This window comes from Gadus macrocephalus, chromosome 4, assembly GCF_031168955.1.
Source record: "Gadus macrocephalus chromosome 4, ASM3116895v1".
Classification (NCBI taxonomy): domain Eukaryota; kingdom Metazoa; phylum Chordata; class Actinopteri; order Gadiformes; family Gadidae; genus Gadus; species Gadus macrocephalus.
In genome coordinates this window covers 6,571,482-6,592,290 of record NC_082385.1, presented here as the reverse complement: position 1 = coordinate 6,592,290, position 20,809 = coordinate 6,571,482, and the positions used below count along the sequence as shown (strand labels likewise).

Here is a 20,809-nt window from a genome sequence, read left to right as displayed (position 1 = left end):
ACACACACACACACTCACACACACACACACACACACACACACACACACACACACACACACACACACACACACACACACACACACACACACACACACGGACGCTCCAAGATCGCAGGCAGCCTCACACACTCGTGCATTCTCTACCTCCCCTCTCTCACTTTTACACACAGGCACGCATGTACGTTCAGAAACATAAACACACGAGTCGAGTCGCTGGCGCGCGAATGTCCGCGCACACATACACACGCACAAACGCACACACGCACGCACACACAAACACACACACAGACACACACGCATACACACACACACACACAGAATCACCAACAAACAGACACACACACACACACACACACACACACACACACACACACACACACACACACACACACACACACACACACACACACACACACACACACACTACCTTCCAAACGTAAAGGCTATTCGCGTATTTTCTTACAAACATCGCCAATTGTCGATAATAAACGCTCACGCGTGCAGCCTATATAGGCCTACGTTCGCGTAGCCTACATGTGTTATCATTACCATTTGATGATCTGTATCCTTCTTATTATAATAAGAATAATAATTCTGTATGTGTAGGGTTCTGTGTTGTTATTGACCCCAAGGATGAGCGTTGAGAGGGATTCAGAGACGTGTCAGTTCGATGTGTTTTGTTTTTTTTCTCTCAGACACCTACATTTCGGTGATGTTTTCCATGTCATCCAACGTAAGAAACGGGAAATCCTCGATGCCCGGTACAGAATCAATACAAGCAATCCGCGAGATGCTGCAAGAGCACGATGCGGGGCACCCGTCGCCAGACCTCCACAGAACGAGGAGCAGAAGGAAGAATCCAAGACGGGCCATTCCACATTTCCCCGCGTCGGTGTCCATCGTAGGTCCCAATGATAAGCCCACACGATACCCCCAGACGGAATGTGCTGGGATTGAATTATTGAGAGATTTCTTTCCCCCCCACAAAAAAACCCACTTCTTCACCGTCGTTGACCAAAAAAAAAAAAATTGACAGAGCCACAGAGCGGACCACTGTTTTTTAATCTCAAGATGCCATGGAATGGCCTTGCTATAGTCTCCGCAGAATCGCGTTCACACTACCTACTGCATATCGAGGTGTCAAGTGGTCTGTCCTGGAGGCTGGCGTCTCCCTCCGTCGTCTCCTCCGCGCCCCTGCCTTCTCAAAATGAAAAATGATCTTCCAAATGTTTGATGATCACGGAGCTATAAGGTCCTGTGGGTGATTCTTTAATATCCAGTGTGGTGGTGGTGGTGGTGGTGCTGGTGGTGAGAGGAAAAAAAAGAAGAGACTGCACAGTGGGGAAAGAATGCGTGGTGATGTTAGAGAGTGCGTGTGTAAGGGAGGCAGGGCACCTGCATTCGTCTATCGATTATGGTTGAACACGAGCGCATCTCTTATGGCCATCGCTGGAATGGGGTTTACGTAGGATGTCTTTTTTTTCTCCAGATGGTAACATTAACCAGTCCGTTTGACGTGACCGTTTCTAATTAGACATATTTTTTATTCTGGCGAGAATTCCACATTTGTAGTGGGCTAGTGGTATAAAGACACCTGCACAATTAGACAAACAAGCCAATGTAGGTCAACCGCTTTATTTAGCGTGTGCAGCCGAGAAATGATGGCAAGGTTGTCTATGTGTCCAATATTAGCCTCTCGCATTTTTACTGTGAATTCGTAGTTTTGGAGAGCAGCGCCTTTAAACACCCAAACTGTTCTACGGGGGGCGATTAGGGCCTAACGCGTGACGTACAGTTGACGCACAAGACGGGTTGCATCTTAATAGTTGGACCTACCTATATTATGTCTGTGAGCTCCACATGGGTTTAACTCCGCTCTGAGAAGAACAAGAGCTGGGGAAAGAGGCTATTATTAACCTTCCTGTCGTGTTCGGGTCAAATCCGACCGATTTCCATTTCAATCAATCATAAATATTGTGTTTTACATTTATTTGTCTCGAGGGCTTATGATATCCTCCACACTAGGCATTTGAACATATACAATTGCTAATCACTACTTTCATTGAATTTTAAGTTGTTTAGTCAACTTTGTAACACCTGTGGTGTGGTCAAAAATGACCGCCATAGGAATGAACGGGTGATCCTAGATTGTGTTCATCCATCAGATAGTACACAACCACAAATCCACCACCGCCACCACACACACACAAACACACACCTACACACACCTACACACACACACACACACACACACACACACACACACACACACACACACACACACACACACACACACACACACACACACACACACACACACACACACACACACACACACACACACACACACACACACACACACACCTACATGCACACGCACACACATACACGTTCAGGCACACATGCACACACACACACACACACACACACACACACACACACACACACACACACACACACACACACACACACACACACACACACACACACACACACACACACACTCCATCCCACGTGAACCCCTTTCAGACTGAACAATTAGGTGTCCTCTCTTTCCCGTGCTTATGTACCTATCCCCCCACGTGAACCACTCTTTCAATACAAAATGTATGATATCTTCTCACAGATCCCCTATATATAGCTTGCTTGTGCATTGCTCTTATTTTACTATGACCACAATGATTCAGCGCCCGATCAGACGATTTTCTGTCTGAGAGGCTCTTGACCTTTTTTATCAAACTGATGAAGAGGGGATTGAAGTTGAACCAGAAATAGAGGAGGAAGCCTCAGAAATATAAGACAACAATCCTGATTTTGATACAGACCATCATGAGACCGAACAGTCAACATATGGTGAGGAAGAGAACCCTGAGGAAGAGGCCCCTGAAGAAGAGGCCCCTGGGGAAGAGGCCCCTGGGGAAGAGGCACCTGGCGAAGAGGCCCCTGGGGAAGACACACCTGAGGTGGAATTCCAGTCCAAGGATGGCAACTTGATCTGGTATTCATCCCCCCAGGACAGAGGAGGCAGAGCAAGAGAGGAAAGTATCATGACGCCAGGGCCAACACGGTATGCAGCATCTCGTGTGGATGACATCAAGTCCAGCTTCCAACTCTTTTTACCAGAGTCCATTGTGGAAATTATACTGGCGATGACAAACCTGGAAGGGGGGCGTGTGTTTGCGGACACATGGAAGACATTGGACCAGGTAGACCCCCAAGCCTACATGGGTCTGTTGACTCTAGCAGGAGTACATCGGTCCAACAATGAGCCTAGAAAAAGTCTGTGGGATGCAGAGTCGGGGAGGCCTATATTCCGGTGAACTATGTCCATGCAGCAGTTTCATATCCTCTCAAGGGCTATCAGATTTGATGACAGAGCTACACGACCTTTCCGCTGGCGAGACGACAAACTGGCTGCCATCAGGAACGTTTGGGACAGGTGGGTGGAGGAGCGCCTGGTCCCTTTCCGAGGTCGCTGTCCATTCAAACGGTACGTATGGGATCAAGATCTGGGCAGCATGTGATGCCAGGAGCCGCTACGCCTGGAATATGCAGGTTTACACGGGGAAACCTGTTACTGGAAGGCCAGAAAAAAAACAAGGCATGCGTGTTGTGTTGGACATGACAGCCGCTCTCAAGGGGCATAACATCACATGTGATAACTTTTTCACATCACATGGGCTTGGTCAGGAGCTGCTGAAAAGAAAGTTCACCATGGGGGGACAGTGAGGAAGAACACGCCTCAACTTCCCCCTGCACTGGTTTCGACCAGAGGGAGAAATGCACTATCATCCAAATTTGCTTTCACTGACACACACAGTCTTGTGTCATATTTGCCCAAGAAAAATAAGAATGTCATCCTGATGAGCGCTCGACACAAATACGCCGCTGTCAGCAAAGCAGAGCACAGGAAACCCCAGATCATCCTGGACTACAACAGAAACAAAGGAGGCGTTGACTGCCTTGATAAGGTAATGTATATTTTCATCTGTCATGCATTTGATTTACTTGTATTCATGTAAAACATTTTGTGCAAGACAGATTCAATATTGTTTCAAATCTAGTCATTGTTCCTTTCATTGCAGCTTACTGGTACATACACAGATGTGTCTGCATGTAATGCATATGTGGTGTGGTCAGCGATTGACCAAGTCTGGAATCAGGGGAAATGTTTCAAGAGGAGACTCTTCCTGGCAGAGCTTGGGAAAGCTTTAGTGACTCCTCTAATTCACCTGCGCCAGCACCTTCCCCGCACACCAGCCTATGGCAGTCTGGTGAGGAGTCTGCAAGCCCTCGCCACTGCCCTGGCCGCTCTCCCCCCAAAACAGGGGCAAAAATGGAAGAGATGCCAGCTCTGTGCCCCTAGAGACAATGAGACAAGTCTTACATGTTTCAAATGTGATGCATACGTTTGCAAGGCACACTGCGACCTGATTGCAAAATGCCACTCCTGTGTTTGAACACACACACACACACACACACACACACACACACACACACACACACACACACACACACACACACACACACACACACACACACACACACACACACACACACACACACACACACACACACACACACACACACGATGTGTTCATGTTGATGTTCTGTGAATTTGGTCTCTGTTTTGATTTTTCTGTCTTTTTTTTTTTTTACAATAATTCCTATTGTAACTCCTATTCACTGCAGTTATTCATGTAAACCAGTAGTCTGAGGCATTGTTTACAGGTTAAAAGGGAGTTCAATCAAATTTGGCAATGATTATTGTTTTTTTATTGTAAGTGCAGTTAAAACAGGCAGGTCAAATTTGACCGGGAGCACCAAAGTAAGGGGAGAGAAACGAACACGACACAAAGGTTAAACAAACTGAATTGGCATGCAAAATATATTTCCCATCACGTTTATTGAACGTCTTATTTTTTATTTGTTTCTGTTTTAGAAGATGCTTGCATTACATTGTAACGAACAGAATACCTGTTGATTTAACTAGGCTATTGTTTGTGCCTTATGATCAAATTACTAATCATTGTAAGTAAATGTCATCAATATCAAAGACCTATGTAGTCTAAGCATTAGCTCTGGCCATTTATGAAGGTCAATACCTTACATTGGACGATGTTAAAGGATTTCAGTCATCAACATTTGAGTGCTTCGCTTTATTGCACAATATTGCTGTGTCAAAATCAACGTTAATACATGCATTCATATAAAAACAGTCTATGCAGAACAAGTCATTCATACCCTTGATTAGATTTACAATAATACATTTATGTGTGCAATATAACATTTCCATTCAATTTAGTTTAGAGCTGCCAAATCATAGACCATGTTGTTGAAACCTTATGAAATAAATCATCTAGGGGCAGATTCCTAAAATTCACTGACAATATAAAACCAAAACACAGACGGATAGGACACATGATCCGTGACGCCGCCTGCATGGTTAGTGTCGCTATGGTGACTTGCTTCTGACAAACAGCGCGGACAATGTCAAGTGTCGCTATGGATGCAGATGAAAATATGTACGCAGGGCTTTAGAAACATCAAGAACTGAATTATTACCGTTCCCATGGTAACCCCAGACTATAGAAGGATGAGAGCTTGCCTATATCTCAAAAGAGCATAAAAAAAACACAGTGGGAAAAGGGAGGTGTTGTTTAAAAGAGATCAAGATGGACACCATCCAAACTGATAGGTGATGGGGTGGGGGCGGGGGGATTAGTAAGACCTCTCAGGCCCCCCTATTTCAACGAGTGTGATGGTCTGTGTGTGTGTGTGTGTGTGTGTGTGTGTGTGTGTGTGTGTGTGTGTGTGTGTGTGTGTGTGTGTGTGTGTGTGTGTGAGTGTGTGTGTGTGGTGAGTGTGGTGAGTGTGTGTGTGTGTGTTTGTGTGTGTGATGGTGTGTGTGTGTGTGTGTGTGTGTGCGTGTGTGTATGTATATGCGTGTGCGTGTGTGTGTGTGTGTGTGTGTGAGAGTGTGAGTGTGGTGTGTGTGTGTGTGTGTGTGTGTGTGTGTGTGTGTGTGTGTGTGAGAGTGTGTGAGTGTGTGTGAGTGTGATGGTGTGTGTGTGATTGTGTGATTGTGTGTGTGTGTGTGTGTGTGTGTGTGTGTGAGTGTGGTGTGTGTGTGTGTGTGTGTGTGTGTGTGTGTGTGTGTGTGTGTGTGTGTGTGCGTGTGTGTGTGCGTGTGTTTGTGTGATTGTGTTTGTGTGTGTGAGTGTGGTGTGTGTGTGTGTGTGTGTGTGTGTGTGTGTGTGTATGTGAGTGTGAGTGTAATGTGTGTGTGTGAGTGTGTGTGTGTGCGTGCGTGTGTGTTTATGTATGTGGATTATTTGGGGGTGCATGGGCATCGTTTGGAATGAAGTAAAATCAACAACATGGCCTTCGAAACAATAATTGGTCTATTTGTCTATTTGTCTTAAGTTGAACAATAAGCAAGTGTCACAATATTGTATTTATATTGCGTTGTTGTAAAAAACTACATTTGGAAATCATGATATCAGTCATAGAGAGGTATTACGCTATTATAAATCGATCAGTTTCAGGACAATGAATAAAGGGCTATATGTTTTGATTAATATGAAAATGATCTATTCTATAATTCTGTATCGGAAATATACTGAAGTGGGATACTTTGCATTCTCTCAATTATTCAGACTCAATATAGGACTTTGATCAGAACTATAAATATATTTAATCATAATAATTAAACCAAGTGTAATGTATAGTGCATACTGCCAGGACTGCCAAACAACAAATATATATCAATATATATTCATTCATTGCCAAGTTGGGTTCAAGGAAGCCTGAAAATATATAATTTTCAACAGTCAAGTAGAAGGCCCACTGCATATAACTCCTCTGTTCACTATTGGGTTAAGGAGTCTATCTGGAGCCACATTTGGTTCTCCAATAACAAAGGCTATTCCGTTAAGACCAGACTGTATAAACAGGTTAGGATGAATGTACATTTTCCAGTTTATTCAAACGCTATTCAACTGATGATATGTTTAGCCCAATTGTGCTAAAAAATATCTGGCAATTTATGACAACTCATATATGTTTTACGAGAAAATTTAATTATAACTCTTAACATCTGGAAACACCTGCTCTGATTCAGGGCTTTGTCAAATTCACATTTATTATCTGGGTCTTTGCCATCTGTATAAAACCAACAGCAGCAGGTAAGCATGTCAAGAATTAAGTGTATAATACTTTTATGAATGTCATTGAATCGATAAAAGACAGAGAGAAATACCATTCAATAAACATTGGTAGTGTCCGGAAATATCGGGAACTTTCACTCCCAATTGAAAGTCCCCTAACTTTTCTTTCCCAACAATAACTGACATCGGTGAGTTGTCCAATCAGAGCAGCAGGCGTGCTCTGGGGGATAGTTTGATATCAATGTAGACGGCGCTCGGTTTGCTCCACTAGACGCGGAACAACATGCTCTGTTTTCCGTGCGGACCGTTTTCGCTTCCGTAAAGGATCACACCGAACGGTATTCCACGTTTTCAGACCCCAACGAAACGAACGTACCTACGTAGCTCCACGCGTTTGACGTCCAACATAGGAAAAGATCACGTGGTGGACGTGATTTTACTGCAGGTTGGTTTATACATGTACTTTTAAATATTACATAATTTACTCAGAATCATTTATAAAAACAAACAATCTATGTTTCTGCTGTGTAGCTTTCTGTAGTACTGTGTAGCTGTGTATACTGTGCAGCTATGTGTAACGCTGGTTGTACTGTATACTGGGTAGCTTTGCACTGTGTAGCTGTGTATAACTGTGTAAAAGTTACTGTGTATAACGATTACTGTGTAGCTGTGTGTACTGTGTAGCCGTGTGTACGGTGTAGCTATGTGTACTGTAGCCTTGTATACTGTGTAGCTGTGCGTACTCAGTAGCTTTGTATACTCTGAATACTAGTAGGTAGCTGTGTATTCTGTGTACGGTGTAGCAACGTGTACAGTAGACACGCCTTGTGAGGCAGAGGCGAGGCTGTCCGCGTCCAGATGACTATGGCCTTAAGGCTAATGCCAGTTTGTTGTCAGTGCGCTTATGATCTTTGATTAGGATGAAGGATTTATTACCCAGAGCAGTTTGTGAAGACAGTTAATCTCCTGCCATAGTGCTCTCCAGTTTTACACAAGCGCGTTTGGTGGCTATAGCTACCATGGGCAGGCTAAACATAACAACACGTTGGGTAATGGACTGTCCTGTCTAATAAAAGGTTATGACATATGGATTATCAGCAGAATATATCCAGACATGTGATTTGGTTTGTCATAGATGCGGTGAATCTCATTAGCAAATTAGTAGTAGTAGTAGTAGTAGTAGTAACCAGGCTCAACACTGATGTGACCTTTGTTTCAGGCTGTGTTTTGGTGAAGAGTCATGAGTACTTTTCAAGTTCAATATCGCATTAAGATAGTTCAAGCTATAAGCAGGAAGGGAGTCTCTGATTCTTTCGTTTTTACTCCTTTACTTGCGTCTAGAAATAACATCCATTGTGTACATTTTGTTCATTTCATTTATTTATTCAAAGGAAATTGCACATTAATCTACATTTCTGTAAATGTGCCAGTGTTAGCAAGCAGGCTAATTTTCAACTGTTGTTGACAGGATCCTTCACTCCACTGCCTACACGAGACCATGGAGGAAGACCTCAATCATATGGAAGATGAGACTGCATTCAGCAACACTGACACGAATGGTAAAATGTGTCTTATATCTATTAATATTTCTCTATTAAGCCACACATTTCTGGCATGTCTGGCAACCTATTGACTATCCCTGTATGCTTATTGTATGCCAAAATAAAATGTACTTCTGACCAGGGCGGCAGCCAGGTTTTTGAAATGTTAACACATTTTTAGTTGCCCACAGAATGTTAAGAGACTGGTGGACTAGCCAAACCCTCTTCTAGTGGGGTCAGTGGGTGTGCCCCCCCCCCCCCCCCCCCCCAACACACACACACCAGGTGCACATACACACATTGAACACATTGCTGCCATTTTTATAATTGCTGATTATAAAAATTGTACTTCGTTATTTGATTTTAAATTATTTCCTTCTTTTTTTTATGGATGTGATCAGAAACGGCATCTCCTCTACTCCAAAATGAGTGCTCTTGTTTGCCTGCTTCTATTTTTGACCTTGCATAGGAAAATTATTTTACTTTTACAGCAACAGCTACATCTCCTAGAGATCTTATTTCATCCACTTTGGTCTCCTACAATTCACGTTATATCCGTATTCCTCCAGAAGACGGCTTAGAGTAATGTCATGGCATTTGACCAATGTGTCGATGCGTACCCATTGGATGTCTACGCTGTCCGTCCTGCACAACGCAGCGGTCCGTCCTCCACTCTTAAGCACTGCTCTCCTTCCTCTCACCCCGCAGGCGAGCGCTTGTCCGAGGCCATGGAGCAGGACGACCCGTCCTTCAAGCGTTCCCGTAACACGGACGAGATGTTGGAGCTCAGGGTGCTGCTTCAGAGCAAAGTAAAGAAGCTCTGGATGGATCCGTACCGCCTACCCTCTCTCTTGAGCACACACACCTACACTCTGGTTTTGTTTCAGTCTGGCTTGTAAAGGGGAAACCCTCCTCGTCTCTCCGCAGAACGCCGGAGCTGTGATCGGAAAAGGTGGCAAGAATATCAAAGCCCTTCGTACAGATGTGAGTAAACAGATGGCGTTGTATGGGGCTCGACAGCTGGTGCAGGTTACTGTGTTTATAAATATCTATATTTATATATTACACACGCATACATACATACACACGTATATAGTGATTAAGTTATTTTTTTATTTTAGATTATCGGGAAGGCATTTTTCTTTGCAACCAAAGTTGTTTTCCCTGTATTGCATTGCATTTCGCTTGTGTATAACATGGACTGAGTTTTAAATTAAAAGCAAAACATGAACAAGAATATGAACTATAAAAAAATAAACATTTTATTTCTTCAAAAGAAAGTGTTTTAACAACACGCTGTCGGGTAAAAGTACTGTTCATGTACTTGAATCCATTAATTCCCTGAACCATATTGTACACGACTGTTCTTCAGGTGCTTTGTAGATGAGGATTTGTTTGAATTATACAGTGGAACAATAGCTTCAATGCTACAGTTGATCTTAGAAGATGTGCAAAACTCCTCTTCAACCAAGACCCCTTTAGTACATTAAACGGAATGGTTGGCAAGATCTATATGGATTAAATATCTCCATCTTTGACTCGATCAAATATGTACCCTTTCATATGTTAAATCCTCAACTTTTTTTTAATTTCCCCTTTTTTAATATTACTCAATAACTCGTGAACTCAAATAAATATGTATTCCTTCTCCACCACCCCCCCCCCACCCCCCCCCCCCACACCTTACTTACTTTAATTGATTTTGGTTTATTCTCGGCCACCTTCCTCCATTCCGCCTCTGATCTGGATGGCCACGCCCCCTTCTGCGTTGGCCCAACCTGCGCCTGCCCCCGATCGCCCACCTGACACTCCCGGTTGGCCACGCCCATAAACCACCTGCCCCTTACCATGACTACTCGTGATTGGTTTGCCCCATGCCCAATGCCAACCTCCTCCTCCTTCTCTACCACCCACCACCTCCTCCACCACCAACACCACCACCTCCTCCTCCTCCTCCTCTTCCTCCTCCACCACCACCGCCACCTCCACCTCGGCCCATCCAGTACAATGCAGTGTGTCAGTCCCAGACAGCAGTGGGCCAGAGCGGTATGTCCCCCACCAGTTCAATGCCTCACTGCCTGACTAGCACAGTGAAACACACTTGTCTCTTTGATTACCTGCATTCTCTTAGCATTGAACGCCTTTGTTATATTTTTGTTATTTACATCGTATAGTAGTTAACCCCCCCCACCCCCCCCCCCCCCCCGATCCCCAACCCCTCCACCCACCTTCTCCCCGACTTGGAAGAAAAACCAATTCTATATTTCCCCATTTCATCTTCTGTCGTCTTTGTTAAACTGGGGTCGCCTTGCAGCCACTCCGGTACTTTGGATCGTTCTCGAGAGCGGATCGTACCATCCTTGTGTCCCAGCCTTTTCTTTCCGTTTGCAGCCAAACACAGCTGTCCTTTTTTTTGTTTTTATTCTTTCCAGTGAGATCATTTAGTCCTGATCAAACTCTTATGGACGCCACGCTGTCTCCCCCCTTACCAACCTCCCCCCAACTCCTGTCTCCCCCCTTACCACCTCCCCCCAACTCCTGTCTCCCCCCTTACCAACCTCACCCCAACTCCTGTCTCCCCTTACCACCTGCAGCCCCACTCCTGTCTCCCCCCTTACCAGCCTGCCTCACCCCCACTCCGTCTCCCTCCTTACCAACCTCCCCCCCCCCCCCCCCCCCCCCCCCCCCCCCCCCGCCCCGCCCAGCTGCGTCACGTCTCATTGTCGATGTCTCTTCATTTCCTTGTGCGCAGATTCCCCCCCCCCCTCCCATCAGGTCAGATCAGTGTGCTAATCTGTCACGTTGTTGCTAACCCTCTGCCCTCAGCCACTCCCCACCTCCCTGACTCCATAGTCTCCTCTTCCCCGACACTGAGTGAAGCGTGTCCACACTTATTTCTCTTTCTCTTTCTTTTCTGTTTTGGATCATCCCCCTAATGCCCACAGATACTGGTGGTGGGACAGCTACTCCTCCTCCTCCTCCTCCTCCTCCTCCTCCTCCTCTTTGGTCCCCTCCTCCTCCTCCTCTTATTGTTCTTATTCATCCCTATCTTCTATCTGATCCCAGTTCTCCTCCTCTTCTTCTTAATAATAATAATAATAATACATTTAATTTAGAGGCGCCTTTCAAGACACCCAAGGTCACCTTACAGAGCATCTTGGTCCTAGTCCTCCCCTCTTCCTGTTGTTGCTCCTCCTACCCCTTCTCCTCCTCCTCCTCCTCCTCCTCCTCCTCCTCCTCCTCCTCCTCCTCTTCTTCTTGTTTCTGGTCCTCTCCCCCCTCCTCCTTGTCCTTCTCCTCGTCTCTGTGGTTCTGGTCCTCCTACCCCTTCTCCTCCTCCTTCTCCTCCTCTTCTTCTTGTTTCTGGTCCTCTCACCCCCCCTCCTTGTCCTTCTCCTCGTCTCTGTGGTTCTGGTCCTCCCACCCCTCCTCCTCGTCTTCCTGGTCTTGTTCCTCCTACCCCTCCTCCTGATCCTGCTCCTCTTTCTCCTGGTCCTCTTGCTGTTCCTCCCCTACGCTCCAGCGTGGTATCCCAGGGGTACAGCTGCCCATGTCCCAAGCTTTCTCTCTTTCCTGTGTACATTTATTAGTTTTTACATGTTTAATTATTGAATGCATGTCGGCAGCTCAACTGACCAGTCTACTGTTGGGACCCTTTTCAGATCTGTGTGTGTAAAGTTTACAATATACAATACAAAAAACTGTCTGAATCCCCTTTCCTCACCCACCCACCTACATTAATTGTATTTTTGGATTGCCTAATCAGCCTTCCTATCAGTGATCTAGATTATCTACAAGTAGTTTTTTCTTATTTTTTGCTATGTTTGCTTACCTGCCTGGTCTCCCTGACAGGATCCTCAGTGTGAACGCCAACATCGACACAATAGGAGACATCCTGGTGAAGATCATCCCTACTCTGGAGGAGGTGAGCGATTACGGTTATTCATTGCGTTTGCACACTCTGCCCAATGGTCCTCATTCCCCTAGCGGTCGTCTTGGTCCCATCTCGGTCCCGCTTGGTTGTGAATAATTGTCCTAACCAGGTTTCTGGTCGTTGACATGTTATACACATACAATCACAATATGCCGCACTGGGGATGTCATCCGAAACGCGGTGTGCATGTAAACGTACTCGCTGTGTGGTTTCGTATGCAGCCGTTCTGTCATCAGTATAAGCAATGAATGTACAATTGGATTTGGCGTCCGTCGCTAATCGAACTTCCGTAACCCATTAGTGGCCATGTAAACGAGTTAATGAGTGTGTTAATATCCCACAACTGGGAAACCACTGTAACCTGCTGGTGACTCTGTCTAACCGTGTTTTCGCTGTGCATGTGAAGGCACTGAATGAACCGGAATTGAATGTATCCCAATGCGGTTAGTAGTGGTGAGCCATGCAAGGCTGCCAGGGGAACCCAGCGATCGAGTGGCCAAGTTACAAGTCCTGTGAACATTTCCTTCTGCTTTCTAGTACCAGCATTACAGCGGGATGGATTTTGACTGCGAGCTGCGCCTGTTGATCCATCAGAGTATGGCCGGGGGCATTATCGGGGTGAAGGGGGCCAAGATTAAAGAGCTGAGAGAGGTAAAAACATGGTTCCTGTGTTACTCTATTTTGATTTTCTGACCCGCAGAATGTCTTTCGGAATTATTGGAGATTATCTGTAAATTTGGTCAAGCCATTTTGATTATTGGCTGGTCTGATCAGGGCATCGTACATTGTTTCTCTGTCACTCTGTCTCAACGTCTTTCTGTCTCTGTCCCTCTCTCTTTCTGTCTCTGTCTCTCTCTCTCTCTGTCTGTCTGTGTGTGTGTGTGTGTGTGTGTGTGTGTGTGTGTGTGTGTGTGTGTGTGTGTGTGTGTCTTTCTGTCTCTGTCTCTCTCTCTCTCACTCTCTCACTCACTCACTCACTCACTCACTCACTCACTCTCTCTCTCTCTCTCTCTCTCTCTCTCTCTCTCTCTCTCTCTCTCTCTCTCTCTCTCTCTCTCTCTCTCTCTGTCTCTCTCTGTCTCTCTGTCTCTCTGTCTCTCTGTCTCTCTCTCTCTCTCTCTCTCTCTCTCTCTCTCTCCCCCCCTCCCTCCCCCTCCCTCCCTCCCGCTTGTGTCCCAGAACACGGAGACCTCCATCAAGCTGTTCCAGGAGTGCTGCCCCCACTCCACCGACCGGGTGGTGCTGGTCGGTGGCCGGCCGGAGCAGGTCGTCGAGTGCATCAAGGTCATCATGGAGCTGGTGTCCGAGGTAGCTGGGCCAATCAAATCAGGGCTGTATTTATAGAGCGTCTTCGAAGGGGCTTAACGAGGGGAGGCCACACAGCAAAGAACATGGACCGAGTTTAACATTAAAAAGCGAAAACATAAACAAGAGTATGACCTATAAACAACTACGCCAAGTGCTTAAAAGGTGAAGCCACGCACCACTGACACGCGGCTGGTTTACACGAACGCCGCGGGTCTCAACAGCCACCCAGAGGGGCGCGACTGCTCTTCTGTCGGTGCGCGTCTGCGCACAGTGTCCAGCGTCGATGCTCGCTTTGTCCGTGTGTCGTTTGTGTTGGGACCCTTTTGGGTCGGGGTCCTCCTGACCCTCTTGTCGCTCCGCCTCGCCCAGGCCACGGTCAAGGGCCGGACGCAGCCCTACGACCCCAACTTCTACGACCAGACCTACGACTACGGCGGCTACACGGCCGCCTTCGAGGACCGCGGCCGCCGGCCCCCGGGCGGCGGCTTCGCCCCGCGGCCCCTGAGGGGGGTCTTCGAGCGCATGGCCCCGCCCCAGCGGCCGCCGATGGCCCCGCGGCGGGAGTACGAGGACATGAGCCCCCGCCGGGGCCCGCCCCCGCCCCCTCCCCCGCTGAGCAGGGTCGCCGGAGGGGGCCGGGCGCGGAACCTACCCCTGCCCCCCCCGCCGCTGACCAGAGGAGGGTGAGGGGGCGCTCCTCGGTCTGTCTGTCCGTCTGTCTGTCTGTCTGTCTGTCTGTCTGTCCGTGTCTGTCTGTCTGTCTGTCTGTCTGTCTGTCTGTCTGTCTGTCTGTCTGTCTGTCTGTCTGTCCGTCTGTCCGTCTGTCCGTCTGTCCGTCTGTCCGTCTGTCCGTCTGTCTGTCTGTCTGTCTGTCTGTCTGTCTGTCTGTCCGTCTCCGTCTGTCTGTCTGTGGCTCTCTCTGTGTCTCTGTCTCTGTACTCACTCTGTCTGTCTGTCTGTCTGTCTGTCTGTCTGTCTGTCTGTCCGTCTCCGTCTGTCTGTCTGTTGCTCTCTCTGTGTCTCTGACTCTGTACTCACTCTGTCGGTCTGTCTTTCTGTCTGTCTGTCTCTGCCTGCTTGTCTGTGTCTGTGTGTCTCTCTCTCTCTCCCTCTCCCTCTGTCCCGATGAAACCAAAATTCAGTGCACCATTTGCTTTTCATGTCTCTCCTTGTGATTCCCAACTCTTTCCGTGTGCCGTCAATTCCCAGGGGAGACCGGTTTCCCCACGGAGGCTACCACGGCAGCATGGATGACAGAAACAAGTGAGCGCGGGGATGCCTCTCACGTGGGCTGAGCATGTTACACCTGCCCCTAAGCCTCAGCCAAACGCTGTTTGATGCCCTCGACCCCACTGTTGGGCGCCGGTCAGATGAACTCGTCAATGGTCATCTGTAAAGTAGAAGACGATAGAGAACGCGTCCGACCTAGACTGGACACTTCCCAATCATGGTCTAGTGTGGGACGGGATAGTGTAGGTGGAAGGGTGTTTGACACCCTGCCAAAGGGGACTAGGTTTGTTTCCCACGTCCACAGCCTCAAAGGGGACAGATTATACCACCAGGTGTGAGTGGGATTAGCCGTTACAAGCTATTTAGAAAATCGGCCTGTTGTGACATCACAAGTGGGCGTGTCCACCTAGATGTATGACGGATAGAAGAGCAAGGTTTGCTACAGTCCACTGGGTAGGCTGGTAGACGGATCTATCCAGCATACATCTAGGTGGACACACCCACTTGTGATGAAAGAAGAGGCTGCTTTCCAAAACGGTTTGTAATGGCTAATCACACTCACACCTGGTGGTATAATAAGACACCTTTAACTACAGGCATACTTACTGCCTAACCGTAACTGGTCCTTAACGACATGAATCTGAATTCACTGTACGTGGCCTCCGATAAAAGTGAAATGTAGTAGTAAATAGTAACCAGTAACCATTAGCGGGTCTTTAGTAAACAGCAGTGGGTCTATGATTGGCCAGGCTTCATCCCTGTGTTTCCCCTCTACTCTCCAGCGACCGAAGAGGCCGGCTGGGAGAGCCCTACGAAGGCATGGTGAGTCTCACCGGGCCCGCCCGCCCCCCCACCTGCTAACACGCATGAGTTTACTGCTGTTAGTTGCTAGCTGTGTGCAGTATTATGAGGTGTTAACTTGTGAAAGTTACTTGCTGTTTGTAGTGATATGAGGTGATTTATTGTGTTGTTTGTAGTAGTATGAGGTGTTTACTTTTGTAAGCTACTAGCTGTCTGTAGTAATAAATGAAGTGTTAACTTGTTAGTTACAAACTTTTAGTAGTTGTATGAGGTCATTACTTATTAGTTACAGGCTGTTTGTAGTAGTATCAGTTGTTTACTTGTGTAAGTTACTAGCTGTTTGTAGTAGTATGAGTTGTTTACCTGTGTAAGTTACTAGCTGTTTGTAGTAGTATGAGGTGTTTACCTGTGTAAGTTACCAGCTGTTTGTAGTAGTATGAGTTGTTTACCTGTGTAAGTTACTAGCTGTTTGTAGTAGTATGAGTTGTTTACCTGTGTAAGTTACCAGCTGTTTGTAGTAGTATGAGGTGTTTACCTGTGTAAGTTACCAGCTGTTTGTAGTAGTATGAGTTGTTTACCTGTGTAAGTTACTAGTTTGTGGCTTGGGACTGAGGAGAGAGGGAGCAGTAGAACCAGGATTGTTTTTCTTGTGTAGTAGTAGCGACACAGCGGCTAGGACACTGGGCATGTACACTTGTCTAGGCCCGCTGTTGCCTGGCAACGGTTGTATCCTTGGTTACCGTAGAGCAGCTAAGTACGTAGTCCAGAGATCAGAAAGGCTAGCAAATTAAGGTGAAACAAAAGCAACGCACGGGCCAGTATCTTTTTTAGGTCAAACTGCAAGTGAATCGTTTTTGGGGGAAAGCAGCAAGGGTAACCAAATTGGTGGATGGTGTTAATCAAATCATTGTATTCAATGTAAATAAACAAGGCAGCAATTCATGAGATGATGATGGATTGAGAGAGGCTAAACTAGTTGAACTTGATTTGACTCTTAGACAGGTAATTCTGGACAGGTAATGGCTTATATAATACGGTAATCCACTAACTACCCAAGCAGTGATGCATGTATATTTGTAAAGAATTATAAATGTCTCAGCAGAAAGGAAATGGGTTGATCATTGACCTCACCTTAGTCAATATATTACTCTGGACACACCCACTTATATCAACACTGTGTGTGTGTGTGTGTGTGTGTGTGTGTGTGTGTGTGTGTGTGTGTGTGTGTGTGTGTGTGTGTGTGTGTGTGTGTGTGTGTGTGTGTGTGTGTGTGTGTGTGTGTGTGTGTGTTCTTTGACCGCTACTTGACCGCAGAGTTCTCTCCTTCAAAGTAAAAATTAATAATTATCCCTGCTCTACCTTGGGCAGCCCTTTTGTCAAATATTAATCTCAATGTCTCCTGTAAGCATGGTTTCAAAGATTACCTGATGCGTGGGGTTCCCCATGCATCAGACTGATTACCTTATGCATGGGATCCATATGTGTCAGGTACTCAGTCTATATACTTAGTGGTGCACATCTCATGAGGATGATGTGGGATGTTGTATTAAATGACACAACAATAATATAATGTTGAAAAGCTGTATAATAAATCTACTCCATGCCCTACCAGCGTTCTGCACTCCACTTTTGTAGTACAATGTGATTTAATGGATGGAATTTTCTTAGGCCTATTTTGATGATGAGATCATCTTTTTGTGGCTTTAGGACTGTCCTCATTGTATAAAAATAGAATCTGGTACAAGCTCCAATTTACTTACGTTAACTTTAGTTTTGGTTCCCTCAAACATCCATCGGGGCTATTATTCGCTGTCAAAGTTAAACGAGCAGCCGATCAGCCCCCAATGAGGCACACTTCTCATACTTTGTATGCAGGCGGTATTTTGCATCCTAAACCTTTTTACCTCTGTGTTAATCGTGCAATCAATTACGTCACCAATTACAAAAAAGGTCAATTTAGTGCTAGGCACCACTTCACCCACAGGGGGCGCAAAATCACACATTAACAGCCTTTTCTGTCAATCAATGACTCAGAATCACTCTAAATAGCTTCGGGAGGCCTATCTCTTCACCCCCGATTGACATGCCCCCGCAAATCGCTGGGGTCGGCAGTGCATGTGGGCTGGGAATATATCTTTGCAGACTGATTGCACTCCTATTTATTATTATTATTGAGGTTTGTCATGAATTTTCGTTTTAATTTTAACTTTTGTTGTTTCTTTCTTCCATGGCTCCTGAATTAGGGTGGAGGTTTTCACGGTGAGTGTGATATGTTTAGTGCCTGCTTACTTTGGGAATGCTTATTTATTCATTTAGTTCACAGAAACTCTTTCCTTAATTGTTTTCGACCCATCTTTATTTTTTGTATGTTTTTTTATTGGTAATAAATGTATTGTATATGTCATCCTTATTTCTCATATTATGTTTCTTTGTCAATTATTCCATAGACCGCAATGCCAACTGGGAACCCTTTCAGCCTGGTCAGTGTATATTTGTATTTTTAGGGATCAACACTATTTGTGTACTAAGTGTATTTTAAAAGGTGACATTTCCCTGAGGTTTCCTCTATGTCTGGTCCTTGTGTTGGCCCAGGTGGCCGGGGCTCCTACGGGGACATGAGTGGACCAGTCGTCACCACACAAGTCACCATCCCCAAAGACGTTAGTCCCGAGAACCCTTTGAATCTCTTGACGAAATACCGTCCACCAAACAAGAGACCCAATAATCATCAGCATTTCCATTTCTTTTGAAGTTGGCGGGGTCTATCATTGGTAAGGGGGGCCAGAGGATCAAGCAGATCAGGTCGGAGTCGGGGGCCTCGATCAAGATCGATGAGCCACTAGAGGGCTCCGAGGACCGGATCATCACCATCACAGGGACCCAGGACCAGATCCAGAACGCCCAGTTCCTCCTACAGAACAGGCACGTAACCACTGGGGTGCCCTTCTTAGACGGCTGGCAGTGGGAGCCATACCTTGTACTCAAGTTGACCTTGTACTACTTGTTTACTTTACAAGTGATGTGGAACCTTTGACCTTTTAACCTTGAATCCCATCGCATAATGGAGAGACAACCAGTAGGTGTTTTTTGCCGGTTAACTACTAAACCTGTAGATCTTAAAGTGAACTACAAAAAACGTATTTGTAACTGTTAATAAGGGTTATGAAGGTACAGTGTAATACACTGTAATCTCAATGTATTATCGCACAGTGTATGTTTAATTTTTAGCAGCTTTTTAACTCTTGAGGTCCTAAAATGTATTTTTTTTTCCCTCCTCCCCTTTTTAAATGCTTTAACAGTGTGAAGCAGTTCTCTGGACGGTTCTTCTAAGACAACCAAGGACGTGGGGGGAAGGAGAAGCAATACTGCCATAACTGTTGGGCTCTTCTATCCATATTCAACCTATTCCTTTGTTTGGGATAGACGTTGCCCCTTCCTCTTCATCATAAATGGTCTGCTACGTCGAGTTTCCCAGCTGTCAAGTTACCAGCCTCCACCTTCTGTGCTGATGTTTTCATTTTACTTTATTAGTTGTTTTTTTACTGGATCCATGTACTGTAATTGGAGTAAACTCACTTGTTTGGTACCTTGTTTTATTTTGTTACGTGTGCCCTAGCACCCCCTGTGCCACCGCTGTGTTCCAGTACAGCAGAATGTCATTTTAATTTTCTGGATTTTAGCTTTTCTCCAAATTATTTGGTACACTCTCAAAAGACCTTGAGCTGATTCGTTCTTTTTTTTAATGAGGTAATTATTTTTAAATAAACCAAGGAGTAACAACCAATTGTTAAATGTATATCTTAAGCGAGAAATCGATTTCCATACTTTTACCAACAATTCTTCTAACACAATTCTTTCGAATGTTTAGGAAAAAATGCACAAAAATAGACATGATTTACAGTTTTTCTCAGTCGCTTTGGTACATTTCTCAGATCAGAATTGAAATTTGCAAAACAGTAAGTGCATTTCTCAAAACAATTCGTACAATTAGCAAAACACCATGGATTTCATGCAAAAGCAAGTCTCTTGCCCAAAATCCTTAGTTTGTTTCTCAAAAGTAAATATCTGTGTCAATGAACATGTCAGTGCCATCAAAATGACAAGTCCTTGCGTCATTGTGTACGGATAAGACAGTCAAATTGCTTAGTCATGTTGTCAATATAACAGTGTACTCTGGAGGGATGTTCTGATGTAAACCATGGCTAAAGTTTTGAAGACAATTATTGTAAATTTTAAGTTACACCTTAGTGTATGTGAGAGATTGATTGCAAGAGACTGGACAAGATTCACATTTACGCTTTGACTGTTTGTATTGTAATTTGTTGACAGACCATGTCATTGCAGGAAATGTGAACATAGGACAATCTCCTTAGGGTAAACTGCATGCATTTCTGCAGACAATGTAAATTTGTGTTGTGCTCCAGCTATATATATACTTGCCAGTTCATGGTTCAGGAGATGCACCTTTGAGCTATTCCAGTAAACTGGTTGATCGTTGGTTGATCTAACACTTCACACATTTCCCTTCTTTAGAGAAATCAAGATTCACCTGGTAGCAATTTACCAATTCAGGACAGACTTAGAAAAAAAGTCTAATGGAAATGTATAGAAATATGCTTGACATATTATGACAACTTGTTCAACCATTTTGCATGTAAAGACTTATGCAATGAACTAAGGCCCAAATCTTGTGGGGGTGAGACTATTCAATAGAGACCCATTGCAATACATTTTGATCAACATGACATAAGCAATTGATAATGTAGGAAAGAGCAGATAATTGTACATAATCATTTGCATGAATGTACCAAAGCATTTGCAACTTG

At 45.4% G+C, this 20,809-nt stretch overlaps 2 protein-coding genes across 2 annotated transcripts in view; one reads left to right on the top strand and one right to left on the bottom strand.

The window, feature by feature from the left end:
* Positions 1 to 1,434, bottom strand: part of ntrk2b (neurotrophic tyrosine kinase, receptor, type 2b) — a 13,785-nt gene extending 12,351 nt beyond the window's left edge. Inside the window, exon 1 of the mRNA XM_060051074.1 lies at positions 704 to 1,434. Coding sequence (XP_059907057.1) covers positions 704 to 900 — 197 coding nt within the window. The 5' untranslated portion in view covers positions 901 to 1,434. The remainder of the gene's footprint in view (positions 1 to 703) is intronic.
* A 6,296-nt stretch (positions 1,435 to 7,730) lies between these two features.
* Positions 7,731 to 20,554, top strand: LOC132455768 (heterogeneous nuclear ribonucleoprotein K-like). The gene is made up of 16 exons (XM_060049729.1): positions 7,731 to 8,218; positions 8,638 to 8,728; positions 9,419 to 9,519; positions 9,638 to 9,698; positions 10,714 to 10,756; positions 12,563 to 12,635; positions 13,182 to 13,295; positions 13,824 to 13,952; positions 14,322 to 14,635; positions 15,162 to 15,215; positions 15,965 to 16,004; positions 18,227 to 18,242; positions 18,431 to 18,463; positions 18,576 to 18,643; positions 18,736 to 18,905; positions 19,283 to 20,554. Exons 1-16 carry the CDS (start codon positions 8,189 to 8,191, stop codon positions 19,311 to 19,313), a joined length of 1,368 nt encoding a protein of 455 aa, XP_059905712.1. The 5' UTR covers positions 7,731 to 8,188; the 3' UTR covers positions 19,314 to 20,554.
* The last annotated feature ends 255 nt before the right edge of the window (positions 20,555 to 20,809 follow it).